The sequence below is a fragment of the Nothobranchius furzeri genome, chromosome 11 (assembly GCF_043380555.1).
Source record: "Nothobranchius furzeri strain GRZ-AD chromosome 11, NfurGRZ-RIMD1, whole genome shotgun sequence".
In the NCBI taxonomy this organism is placed as follows: Eukaryota; Metazoa; Chordata; class Actinopteri; order Cyprinodontiformes; family Nothobranchiidae; genus Nothobranchius; species Nothobranchius furzeri.
In genome coordinates, this window is record NC_091751.1 from 59,152,626 (window position 1) to 59,166,644 (window position 14,019).

A 14,019-nucleotide genomic window follows, 5' to 3' on the forward strand; every position below is an offset into this window, starting at 1 on the left:
CAAAAAATAAGATGAATGCTTCTCATCCTCTTGTCAAAACTCCCGGCTGCAGAATTTCCAATCGCCAAAGAAAATGCTGCAAATGTGAATTGTGTGTCCTGGTTTTTGAAAAAGTGAACTGATGTTCACCTACGTCTCAGAGTTCATCTACAGAAAAAGCACAGATGAAACGGTTCCACACACGTAGTTGAGCCAGTGCTCTAAGTATGTTGGTAGCTTTCTAGTGTTTATTTCTAGAATCGACAAAACTGCCTGTGATTCCTCCTTTGGGACTCCTTTAACACATCTCATGCTTCCATGTTTGCTTCTGTTCTGCATGGCTAATCTCACATCCTCGTCTACCTCTCCACCCAGGGTGAACTCGTTTAACTGTCGGGACACGTGATCCACACGTGTTGCTTTTGTATGTTTGCATTGCAAGATGTGACATTTAGGATCAGTAACTGCTAAAACAAAAGCTAATCTTTCTGATCATGAAAAATGACTGCGCTTAAAATCAATCCTGCCTTAAAGCAGCAGAGCGGTAGGTAGAGGCCTTCAGAACAACCTTTTTTAAGTTAAAGATGTTTCATAGAAAAATGTGAACCAATTCAAACAGATTCAGTTCCTTTGATAAACAGCTTGTTGTGCAGCTTCTCTGTGACGTTCATCCTGCTTCTGCTGTGAATTTCCAATAAACCGTGCGTGCATGATGCTACAAGATGTGTCCACTTTGGATTCACTCTAGTGGGGTTCTCTACACAATTACACAAGGGCCTGGAAGGAAAATGTCTGACATTTGGAAGTCATATTTCATCCACCAGCTATACCGTTTTTAACAAAACATGCTCACTTTAGAACACAGCTGTACACGTGTGCTGTATAATGTCTCCACCTCACAGGAAATGTTGTGACCAGATTTCTGCACAAACTAAAACAAACGTGTCCAGAAATGTGAAATTCAGAACCTTGTAGTCGACTACTGGCATCCTATGTTCTTCTGGAATGTGAAGTCTGACTTTTTGAGCTTTTTGACTGTTTAGATCCAGTACACACACACACACACACACACACACACACACACACACACACACACACACACACACACACACACACACACACACACACACACACACACAAAATTACAGTAACAGCCAGTGTGGGAGAATCTTTAAATGTATAGGAACACATTCACACAGTGAGGAAGTATTTGAAAACATAGACTTTGCAAGTTCTCCCACTTGGATATCCTGGAGGGGTCTAAAATTCACATTGTGGGTGCATTCCCACTGTGAGACGGCATTTAAACCCATCGTTTAAACCTCAGGAAATCATGAGTTTTAAATAATTTATAGTGCACTGCTGCTCATAAGTATTTGAACAGCTGAGAAAATCAGAGTTAATGTTTGGAAGTTAAGAGGTCAAACATTTCCAGTAGTTCTTGAACAGGTTTTCACACACCTTAATATGTTCTTACGGAGCCACTCCTTGGCTACCCTGGCTGTGTACTTGGGGTCATGTCATGTTGGAAGACCCTAACCCATCTTCAGTGCTCTGACTGAGGGAAAGAGGTTGTTGTTTAAAATCTTACAATACACGGCCCCATTCATCTTCTCCTTAATACAGTGCAGTCATCCTGTTCCCTTCACAGGGAAACACCCTAAAGCATGATGTGTCCACCCCCATGCTTCACAGTAGGAATGGTGTTCTTGGATGGAGCTCATCCTTAGTTTTTTCTCTAAACATGGTGAGTGGAGTTTAGACCAAAAAGTTATTTTTTGGTCTCATCTGACCGCATGACTTTCTCCCATGCCTCCCTTGTGGATGGATCATCCAGATGGTCATTGGCAAACTTCAGACGAGTATGGACATGTGATGACTTGGGCAGGGGAACACTCCATGCAATGCATGTTTTTAAAGGTGTGGAACTCTGAAGAAACATTTTTAAATGACTATTTCTGATTATAATAGGTCATTGAGTATTTCATGCAGGCTAAACATGAAAATAGTCTCCTACACCTCTCTCCTGCATTAGCATCTGATAGAAAATAGACTGGGAAATGCTAGGATTTGGAAATCCAGACAGTTCTACATCAAACTGTCAATTAGCATTCACTGACTCACCAATCTTGACTTGCAACAGGGAAGGCTGTTGGTTTAGCATCCAGGAAACAGCAGAGAACATAAATGTTAGCATTAGCAACTCCACAACATGACAAAACTCCTCCAGGCTTTTGTTATTAGTGGAGTTAAAACATCAATGTTGCAGAATAAACAGAGTCAGTAGAGACATGTTAACGTTATCTAATCTGTCCAAATATCAGGAAATAAGACTCCAAATTCTGCTGTCTGAAGCTACTCCCTCCTCCAACAGACTTTGTTTTTGAGTGCTGACATGCACTTCCTGAAACAAGCACATCTGAGCTTTTTTTTCCCCAGAGTACAACTTACAAGACATTAATTTCTACTTGAGACCATTGCAAATATATGGATTAAACAAGTGTTCTACACCTTTAAACCATGACGGCATAGTGATCTACCAACAGTGACCTTTGAACCTGTGGTCAGTTCTCTTCATGTCACTGACCAGCTCCTCCTGGGCTGATTCGCCACGTTTTTCATCATCAGTAATACTCCACCAGGTGAGATCTTGCATGAAGTCCCCATCTGAGGGAGACTGACAGTCGTCTTTAACCTCTTTCATCTTCCAAAATGACTGAATCATTGGACTCTTTGGGATTTTCTCACTGTCGAATTCTAACTATATTCTTACACACTGCACCTTTAAGTTGTATGGAAGCCCATTCCTGCCACTCGGATAAAAAAAATTATTATCTCATAATTATGACTTAGCTATCTCATAATGATGAGATACTACCTCATAAGTATGAGATACTAAGTAATAATGATGAGAAAGCTATCTCATCATTATGACTTAGCTATCTCATAATTTGGAGATACTATCTCATAATGAGATAGCTAAAGTCATAATTATGAGATAATTTTTTTTATCTGAGTGGCGGGAATGGGCTTCCATAAAGTAGCTACGTCTTATGTTTACATGTTAAATAAGTGAAACCTCACCGAGTGAGAAATAATATGAGCATAAGATAATACACAACTCTAGTTACAGGTTTAATTTGCTTCCTTTGCATCACAACCTCAATCAAAATACTTTGAACAGAGTCATACTTGTACATACTTGTAATCTTTTACTTATCTGTGTCCAGGTGGTGGGACAAAAACAGAGAAACCCTGGCATGTCCTCTTACCACCCACGTCCACCACTTCTGGTGGGGTCAGAGCAGTCAGATGTTTTGAGAACAATGTTGTGCAGTAACCATAGTTGACCAGCAGGCGGCAGTGTTTGGAATTAGTCAGAGTAAAAATTTCTGTTCGATTTTTTAAAAACTGTCTGTAATATTTATTATATGAAAACGGATTTACGAAATTTATTTACGTTTTCAAATCATTTGGGTTTATCTGAGGCTTAATTTCAGAGATATAAAAAAATAGTACACCGGATGTAGCACTGCGCTAACTTTCTGAAACGGAAGACGTACGATGTAGGTGTTGTACGTTAAGAGCACGAACGAAATAGAAATTTACATTTTTTTTTACATTACCCAAAGAGGAAAAGCTGATTTTATATAATTTCATATCAGTTCCAGAGTTCGTGATGTTTAACAGACAGAACAGCCTTTGGATGGGGGATGTAAGTAACAACTTGACGGCTGGTTTTGTTTAGCGGTTAGCTTAACCTAGCCTGGTTAGCCTAACAGATAAACCATCGTTGCCGTAAATTGATAAAGATCCTCTAATGTTTTGAAAGGCGTTAGAAAATACTGTTCAGTAAAATATAACAGGTAATATTGATTGTGTATTCTTGAAGACACGAGTATGTTATTTTAGCAGAAGCGCTTCGTCATGGCGCTGGAAACGTTAGCTTGGTGAAAGCTAATAAGTAAACTTGTTACTCTCGTGTAGATAGCATGATTGGCACGGCAGCGAGCAACTGTGTTTATCCAGGAATCTGAACAAAAGTACTCCAAAGTACTTGATCTCAATTCGACTTTTTTTAATTTTCTGCTCAGGATTAATCTATTTACTGTGGATGTTTCATTCATTGCAACACAAAATGAATCTTACATCAGAGCTTACCTATCGGGTGTACCAGTTTTCTTTCACTACAAAACTACACACCAATATTCTTTCCTAAGGATACAGCGATCAGCACCATATCTTATTCATTGCTTTTTTCTATATACTTTTTGTTTGATACTAAATCATTTTATAAGTAAGCAAATAATTCCTTGTTGTTTATTTAACAATGCGTTTGGGATATATTTCCCTTCATTATATACATTTTATTTACATAATATTCCATTTCGATGTGCATTAGATTCAGTTATGTGCTGCTGAGTGACCACGTACTGGCTGCCTGTTGTTGTCACTCTGATTCAGTGGTTGTTTTAGTGGAGACGGATTTATGTCTGATGTCAGAAGCTGAAGATAAATAGTGTACAAATGCCACGGGTACATTTTTGGATCAGACACAGGAGTATGTTTAAAGGTCATTAATCAACACAACCTGTTTATACTTGCAGGACAAGCAGTTTATTTTTAATGCAGATAAAATGGTCTCCATTGTTAATGTTTTATTTGTTGAGTTCTTTGCGTGGTCTTTGTAGTTCTTATCTTTTCTGATTGCTATGAAATACACTCCGCTTAATAGCCAGACCTTTTGAAGTTGATAAAGCATAAAGACTTGTTTTTTAATTATTTTTTTGACAGCTGATGTTGTATTGTCAAGTTCTGCCCTTTTAGGACTAGTAGTGTTCTACAGTCCTTCAAAGACATTACTCTATAATAGAGCATGCAGTAGTTTTTGGGAGCTCTATTACTTGCATTACACACTTAAGAGAGATTTTTGTCCAGGATTAGTACCAAAATTTTTCAAAGCAATTTCATTTTTTAGAACCTTCTTATAAGTTATCTGTATTTTAAACAAAATAATAAAATAAAATCTTGTTTATGTTACCCTTACTTCACACTGGAAGCATCAGTGGAGTGGAGCGGTTTACTTGCAACTTTTGCTTTGTGCTAATACACACCAGGAGCAGCTTCTCTGCCGTGCTCCTCGTTTAACTTGCGAGATCAGACAGTCCCTCGAGACTTCAAAGGTCATGGTTTGTTTATGCCATCCACCATTAAACCAAAAAGAAGGAAATCACGTTTGATATCGCTGTTTGATGTCATATATGATGTTGTTGCCATGAAAACACCGCTGCACATCTGGAACGATGCTGGGAGTAAATAAGTAATTAAGTCACTTGTATTGATGTAATCTACATAGATATATAATCGCTGCGCTGTTAGCCTTTTTTATTATTATTGGGGGTTTTACAATGATACCATGTGTGATTTCCTGTCTAGCCCTATGTTAACTGCAGAAATTGACGCGTCCCAGAAGCGTCTCGCAGCAAAAATGGAACCTGATCCTCATTTAGTGGCACGGCATGCCGCTTCTGGGAGACACCTGAAAAGTCTGCGTTGCGTCTGGTTTGAATCACCCTTGTAGGCTATAATGGATTCTATTTGAAGCAGCAAAGTACCACTAGCCTGGTCTGCCAGACTCCTCCTCTGTTTAATTCTGCACAGAGAAAGGGTCTGGGAACTCTCCTATTCAAATAACCCCACCCTGTGAGAATTCTAACCGAGCCAATCAGCGCTGAGCAGCAAACGTCACACACCGCAACGCCGAGTTTTTCATAAACATGGCGACTGAAGCGGAGTTCGCTGCGGCTCTTTGTTCTAAATGACTTGGACATTAGTTATTACTTTGTCTTAAAAACTACAACAAGTAGAAGCGCTAAAAGCCTTTCTTCTAAAAAAAAAGATGTTTGCGCTGTCGCCAGATGCCATTTTTGACAACAGCTATAAAACTACAGCATCGCGGCCGTCACATACAGTGACACACAGTTTCTCATAAACAGCGAAGACAGCGGCGTAGTTCGCTGCGGCTCTTTCCTCTGTTCTAAATGACTCAAATGTCTTTAAAACCACAACAAGTAGAAGAGCTAAAATCATTTCTTCTAAAAAATAAAAGATGTTTGCGCCGTTGTCAGATGCCTTTTTTTTTTACTACAGCTAAAAATCGACAGCGTTGCGTGGTACAGTCGGCATTTCCGTCTTTTTTCTGATTGGTTATTTTTGAGCTGCCCAGTCCCGCCCCTCATGTGCCTCTGCCTGTGAGTCAGCAGACTCTTCCTCTGTGCAGAATTAAGCAGAGGACGAGCCTGGCAGGCCAGGCTAAAGTTCCACACCACTGATGCCAGTGTGAAGTAGGGGGTTAAGGTTGTGTACATCTATTAAAATATTTGGTTAAAAATGTTTCTCTGCATTTTGTTTATAGTTGGACCCATATATGGATGAGAACTTCGTCAAACAGGCCTTTAGTGCTATGGGAGAATCACCGCTGGGAGTCAAGATCATCACTCACAGGATAACCGGGTAGGGAAGGTGGATCACCTCAGATCACAAACGAAACACACATGTAACGACAATCATTTCTTATTATATCTTCTAAATAATTAAAATGTTGTTAATTCTCAACCTTAAAGGTATAGAGGAGGGTCTTTTTCTTCCAGGCGGATCATCTGAACCATTGCTCCGCGTAACTGTCAATCAGTTTGGTGAAGCTTTCACTGAAAGCCGTCGTCGTACATGCAGTTACTGGGTTAGTCTTCACTTCCTGCACATGCGTGTTCTGTTTATGTGTAGAGCGATAGGCCTTCATCCATTCATTGTACTTCGCTGTTCTCACCGGGTTCTTTTGAAAATGGCTGAGAGTCGCTAGAGAAATGGTGTCTTCGAAGTCTATGATAAGAAGAGAAAGGCCTCCGAAGTGAGAAATAAGACCAGACTTTTTTTGGGACTCTTCAACGTTGGTGTGCGCTGGTTTTCTGCTCTACAAGGAAAAGTCCGGCATGCTTTTTTGGAAAAATGTCATTTCAGATTACTGCTAGAAGACATTATCTACGACTATATTCTAGCTGTCCAGGGAGGAATTGTTTGATTCTGATCGGAGAATAAACCTAATGGTTATTAAGAGAGATGTGTATCCCAATGGAAATATTTTATTAATCCCACGGGGGAAAGTATATTCTATGGAAACATAAACAAATCAGAAAAGGAAGAAGGTGCAGAGGTAGACAGACAGCAGTAGTACAATACAGGTGGAAGAAGAAATAAGTAAAATTCAATGCAAAAAATTAAAATAAAAAAGGAACGGCTCATAAATGCATATAAATATGAAATTGCTGAAAACCCCCACAAATGTTATTTTTGAATGTGCGTGTGATGCAAGGCAGGAAACTGCTTGTAAACAGAGCGTGCAACTGGGTGTTCTTTTTCATGCGCATTTTTTCAAAACGTGGAGAGGGCAGATCTTTCCTGAAATTCAGAAACATCCTCCGCCATACCTTTAAGGTCATTTTTTGCTGATTAATCCCAAACCTTTGAGTGATCTAGTGTATCTAAGAGGAGGGTCTTCCATGTCCGTCCTTGTTGTGTAGTGGTTCGGCAGGATACTGCTTTGTGGAGCTGGCAGACGAAGCGAGTGTCGACCGCTGTGTGCAACGGCTCAATGGAAAACTGGTTCCAGCATCAAACCCGGTAGGCTACTTGATGCAAATGCACAAGTTCATAAACTCTTTTGTCCATGTAGCAGGATCAGAAGTGAATGCTCCTTGATTATTTAATTGTTTTGACTTTTTAATGCCAAAATTCCTTTTTTTAGTGTTACTGAAGCTATCGCATTGAATTTTTTGTTGATATGACTTTGAATAGTGGAGCTCAGCTTCCTTTAGCCCCAGTTCATTAAACGATAACCTATATTTGATGTGTGAATCATTCTTGTGAAGAACTTTGTTAAATTTGCCCAATTTGCTAACTGTGATCTGCTAAGCTACTGAGCTCCCCTGTTCACTGGCCTGTATCTGCTGCTGAAAGTGGTGAGGAAGCTGCTTGTACATGAATGTACTTTGTTTGAAGCTGGTCAATAGAGCCTCTGGTATGAACTAACTGAGGAAGGGTCTAAAGGCTGGTCTGGGTGGTGGAGGTATGTAAACTCAAGTAACAGTAACAAAAATAACTCCTCTTTCTATTTCCAGCATTTTCAGTGCTATACTACACGTCTTTGGTGTTTGAGAGAGGCTTAATGTGTGTGTTTTCTCTCCATGCAGCCCCGGAAGTTTAAGCTAAACTTTGCTACCTACGGTAAACGACCAGAGGCGGGGTGAGAGTTCATTTATAAACTTGTTACATAAAAAAACAGCCTACTGTCATGACCACAGACATCATATACGTAGACATCCCGTGGATTGGCATTGCCAATAGGAGCTGGCGTAGCCACGGGCCGCCATCTTGGTTGGGCCTCCATTCCTCCCCAGTCAGGGTCCGAAATTAAATTTTTTACTCACCGGCCAAGTTGGCCGGCAGATGATGAAAATCTACCGGCCAAAATTCTAAATGATTTAGATCTACCTAAAGCATGTAATTCTATATTATGTTGATTCCAAACAGAGTGTCAAAATAATTAAAACATCAATTAATAAGAAAAACAACTCTTTTGTCATTTTTACTATTTATTTATTTATTTTTAGAGATTTTTTTATGAACTCTTTCACTGAAATCTAGTCAGACTCCTTGTTTTCTCTGTCCAAGAAGTCTGGCCTCCTGCTTCTGACACCGTCTTTGTGCCAAAGCATTACAGCCTCATTTGGGTCAAAGTCCTTGATCTCTGGAGAACACAGCTGCACCATGAGAATATCTGAAAGTGTGTCAGGGCTAGGGTTGTCACGGTAACCGGTGTAGCGGTAAACCCCGGTAAAAAAGTTGATAATAATAATAACCGTCTTGTTTTTTAAAAAAAATAATATATTATCTCGGTGGATTACCGTGGCTGCGGTGTAGGCGCGGTGACCCTTACCAGCCACCGTATCATCTGCTGAAGTTGCCGGCGGCACATGCGCACTTTGTTGTTTACAACCAAAACTTTCTTTAAGCTAAAGCTGAAATAATGGCCAGAGGAGACGGCAGCACTCGGGACATTCATTATCCCTCAAAGAAGACAAAGTGGGAAGTACGGGCATTTATTGGATATTTGAAGAATGCAGAGGGACAGTTGATAGAAGACGGCTATCCTGTTTGCAGCACGTGCAGAAAAAGTGTCTGTGAAAGGCAGCAACGCTACGTGACCATCATAATGTAGCCATTGTCTCACGACCCCGCCATCTCCAGTTCGCCACTTTTCACAAAATCTTCTGGTTGCCACTGGTCCTGGTGGTTTTTCTTCCAGTTCGACGAGTTTTCATTTGGAAGGCTGGCTGACTCCAGTTAAAAACCGCCACATTTCACTGCTAGTTTTAACACGAAGCTAACTGCTAACTTGATAAACTGATTGAATGGGGTAGGTGGAAATGAAGTTGGATGCGGCGCTCACGTTTCGCGTACGTTTGTGTACGTTGCATGCAGGCGGGAGGAGTATCAGAATTCCATGGAAGATGACTGTTAAACATAACTAATTTGGTGCAGACATTTACTCGCCAGGTGGCAGATAGAGCTCAAAAATTTACTCGCCAAATGGAGCAATTTGCTCGCATTTGGCGAGTGGCGAGTGTTAATTTCGGACCCTGTCCCTAATGCATTCATCTCTACTGAGGAAGGTGTTTGTTTACCCAAATAAAAAACTTTAGGTTACCCCAAAGGCACCCCCTGTGCCAAGAGGGAGGGTTGATGCCAACAGCGGAGCTCCGCAACGCACGCTGCAGAGACCATTACCCTGTGCGCTCTATGGCGCACTGGAGGAGTCCCAGAGAAGCCACCCAGCGTTGAAAATCTCATGTGTAGACGGCCCAACTGGTGTGTTAGCCAGAGAACGAACAGGTGCACTGGAGTGTGAAGCTGCTCGCTGTGCCCCAAGCCTATGGTGAAGGTCAGGACAGAAGGACAGTAAGTTAACGTTCGGCGACGGAGAGAGAATATTAGCTGGCTCCGTCTGTGAACAGTTGAGCTAACTTACCTGAGATAAGCAACCACCGAAGCGAGAAGAGGTGATTGAATAGTGCGTGCGTTGGGACGCTTGCTACTTATAGTAGCAGGGGACGTGTATGTCACGGTCACTGGCCAATCAGGATTGGCGTATTGAGATAAGTGCTTCTGAGGAATCCGCGGAGGGGCGTATCCCATAGTGAGACATTGAAACGAATGTTAAGAAAGAGAACACATTTTATTATGCTTTTGCACAAAATCAGACATTGCGTGGCATGATGTTTAAAATATAAATATAAAATCTCAACAGGCAAGTTATAAAAATCAATAGTAATCCCACGTGACCTGTTTTCAAATGGTGCACTGGTTGTTGCAACTGTAGGCTGCACAAAAGACGACCATAGTTGCTAGCTCTGCATTGACTCCAGTTTGGTTTGGAGAGTGAGGAACCAATCCAATATGGTGGCAATGTTCTCTCCATTGCCTAATGAGCCATCTACATATTCATGTCTATGGTCATAACTACAAAGATACTCATCATTCTTCTGTTTACATTATTGCATTGAATACACTGAAGAGCATTTACACTTCTGTAATTATCTTTGTGACAAAAATGTAAAGGAGGAGTTTTACACTGAATGCTCATGTGATTTCCTGTCTAATCCTATGTTAACTGCGAAATTTGACATGTCCCGGAAGCGGAACACCGTAAAAATAGAACTTGATCCTATCTTTTCAGGGACACGACTGAAAGTACCCGCGTCGTTGCTGGTTTGAATGACCCTCATAGACTGTAATGGATTCTAATTTTAAGCGGTGATGTTCCGCTGCCGTTCCGCACCACTGATGCTTCCAGTGAGCAGCAGTGTTAGCAAAACTATGTTAACATATTCATGCTGCGACACTGATTAATGGGATACGAGTGGTTTTATCACATTCCATCTTTTAGTTCTTTTTAAAACACAGAAAGGTTTTATTTACCTGCAACGTTTGCCTGACGAAGTTTGCAGCCGCAAACGAAACGTTGCAGGTAAATAAAACCTTTCTGTGTTTTAAAAAGAACTAAAAGATGGAATTAGAATTTCAACACAGCAAGAACACACCAAAGATGGTTTTATCACAGTCCAAACGTTGAAGAGTGAAACAACTGATCAATCGTTAAGCTAATCTGAACTTTAGGACCTAACCATCAGATGAACATTAAAGTAAGTTGAGTAAATAGTCAGTAAAACCAGAATTTGTGTTAATTTTCTTCATAAAGGGATGAAAGTGGTTGAAACAAAAGTTGAGAGTTAGCATGTTGTTGAATAGTAAACGAAAGGCAGTTTTTCCTCTTTGCTGCAGTTTGAGTACAGAAAGTTTGATTTGAGTTCTTTGGTCCTCTCAGGCCGGAGTTCTCTGTGTTTGTGGGGGACTTGGCCTCTGAAGTGGACGACTACCAGCTTCATCAGCTATTTAAGAAGTACCCATCCTGCAAGGGGGCCAAAGTAGTCACTGACCAGTACGGGTACTCGAGGTACGTCGGCTGCTGTGTGTGGACCGTACTCATTGTTTGTTCACTTTCTTTGTGGTTTATAATTAATAATACCGTAACAAGTGTTTCTGTGGTGTAATGATATATTTGGATAGCAGTGCTTTGGACGTTGAGCACCACTGCATCTTCGTCTATTTTTCGAAAAAAGGCTGAAGAAATGTTTTCCTGCCATTTTATGCTAAAACTATTGTTTTCCCCATATAGGCTAAGCAAGAGCAACTCACAATTCAAGTGATGCTACCTCATGTTAAAAGTAAAACAGCAAGTTTCAGTTCTACCATAATAATACCCATTATATTCTCTTTCTCATAAGTGGCTATTAAATGGCAAGTATGTGGCATGTACAGGTGGGCAAAGGAGGTGTAACTGTTGTCTGATCTACAGAGGCTACGGCTTTGTTAAGTTTGGAGATGAGAGCGAGCAGAAGAAGGCCATTGAGGAGTGCCAGGGTACAGTGCTGGGGGGGAAGCCTCTCAGGCTCAGTATTGCTGTAGCAAAAAGGTGAGAATTATTAGATGTGACTAAAGAAAGCTCAGGTGACAGGAAAGACTCTTGTTCTCCAAGAAGCTGTCTTTCCACAACCCTGACACTTGTTTATTTTGTTTGGTAGTCAGAAGATCACAAACTACCAAGCAAGTCAAGGCCAGAATTATAGCAACTACAACCAAACACAGCCTGGCTACTATGGCGGTCAAACAGGTGGAAATCAAGGCGGCTACTACCCTCAGTGGGGCGGCTACGACCAGTATGGCGGCTACAACAGCAGTGGCTATGGAGGCTATGGAGGCGGCTACAACAGCGGCTACAATAGTGGCTACAGTTATAATTATGGGCCCTATGGATACCCCCCACCAGGTCACATGATGCCACCGCCCCCCATGGGGATGCCACCTGTAACCACCGACGTGACAGAAGCTGTAGAGGTAGGACACACACCTGTTTGGAAACATGCATGGTTTATATCATTCAAAGTGTTTAGCAATAATATTAAATACACTTTTCTAAATATGGTGTCTTTCTCCCACAGGGCCAAGAGCAGGTCGAACAGACTGAGGATGATAATGAAGAAGGTAAAACCCTGAGATTTTTCTATTCAATTCAGTTCATTTATATAGCACCAAATCACGACAAGAGTCGTCTCAAGGCACTTCACGAAGTAAACATTCCAGTATAGTTCAGTTCATTAAGACAATCTGTAAAAAAATTCCTATATAAGGAACCCAGCAGACATACTGATTTTATCTACTATAAACTAGAGAAATTGGGAATAATTTATTGAGGAGTAAACTTAATTTATATTAAATCTGACTAATTTAGGAACAGATGAATGTCTTAGAAATCAAAATGTTTGAACCCACACTCTACTGAAGGATTCTGCTCATTTAGCTAGCTGCTATTATGCTATGTTGGTGCTGTTTGACACTCTTCTGCTAGCTTTTAGCGTGCTAGCACCACATTGTTATTGTTTGACACCCTTTAGCTAACTGTTAGCATGCTAGCAGTATGCTGTTGCTGTATGTCACCTACATTTTGTGTTTTGTGGTGTTTTCCAGAACCCATCCCTGAATGTGACACGGAGCTGTGGAACAAAGAGTTTATGCAGCGCAGTGAGGAGCTTTATGACGCCATGATGAACTGTCACTGGGAGCCACTGGACTCTATAGAATCCCCCATCCCCACCCTTTGATCGATTTTGTCTTTCTCTGTTAAAATAAGATTTTATATGCTTTAAAATATGCCACCACATTAACATCCTATAAAAGCCAGCAAGAGTTTGACTTCTGCAGACACAGACATTCACTCTATGATATTGTTTACCATGTTGGTAACAAACAGGACATTTGTTAATAGTGTGTTTACGGAGTGAAACTGTCTGCATACACCAGAGAATCAAACGTTCTGAGGCCGATTGGCACTCTGAAGTCGTTGTTACATAATTGGATGTTGTGTGTTTTTTTTATCCCGTGATGAAGAACAAAGCACAGGCTCTTTATTGTTGTTGTTGATTCATGTTGAAATAACCAGAAAAATGTTCTTGTCAGAGTTTTCTCCAAACAACAACAACAAAAAAAAAGAAAGCCACGCCTTTTGTTTGATTGTTCCATTGGTTCAGTATGGTCGCTAGCATTTTTCACATTTACTGTTTCGGTTCATAAGGACTTCTAGGCTTAGATAATTTTATTTGTATGTGGTCAGCAGTTTGGAACGATGGTATAGAGGTCAGCATATAAACTAAAATGTTGACAAGCTGAGAGCTCATCGTGGTACGTCCTCCAGAGACGTCTCATTGGTGGAACTAAGGCTGGATAACGGATGCATTTGTGTTCTGATCTTTAATAATATTTTGTATATATTTTTTTCTGAAGATGTTTTATAAAATAAAATTGGGTGAAGCTGACCATAAGAAGTACTGTCACTTTGTGAGCAATCAATGTAGTGTGTGTGTTTTTGGA

At 40.7% G+C, this 14,019-nt stretch overlaps 1 protein-coding gene across 1 annotated transcript; it reads left to right on the top strand.

The window, feature by feature from the left end:
- Positions 1–3,522: 3,522 nt before the first annotated feature.
- trnau1apb (tRNA selenocysteine 1 associated protein 1b) lies at positions 3,523–13,964 on the top strand. The gene is made up of 9 exons (XM_015957281.3): positions 3,523–3,694; positions 6,395–6,492; positions 7,557–7,656; positions 8,226–8,278; positions 11,420–11,548; positions 11,951–12,067; positions 12,177–12,489; positions 12,594–12,636; positions 13,120–13,964. The coding sequence occupies exons 1-9, from the start codon at positions 3,659–3,661 to the stop codon at positions 13,251–13,253; spliced, it is 1,023 nt and encodes a 340-aa protein (XP_015812767.1). The 5' UTR covers positions 3,523–3,658; the 3' UTR covers positions 13,254–13,964.
- The last annotated feature ends 55 nt before the right edge of the window (positions 13,965–14,019 follow it).

Coding starts and splice junctions, on each gene's coding strand:
- trnau1apb (XM_015957281.3), top strand. CDS start 3,659: ATGTTTAACAGACAGAACAGCCTTTGGATGGGGGAT. Junction 3,695..6,394: donor ACAGCCTTTGGATGGGGGAT/GTAAGTAACAAC, acceptor TTTTGTTTATAG/TTGGACCCATATATGGATGA. Junction 12,637..13,119: donor TGAGGATGATAATGAAGAAG/GTAAAACCCTGA, acceptor GGTGTTTTCCAG/AACCCATCCCTGAATGTGAC.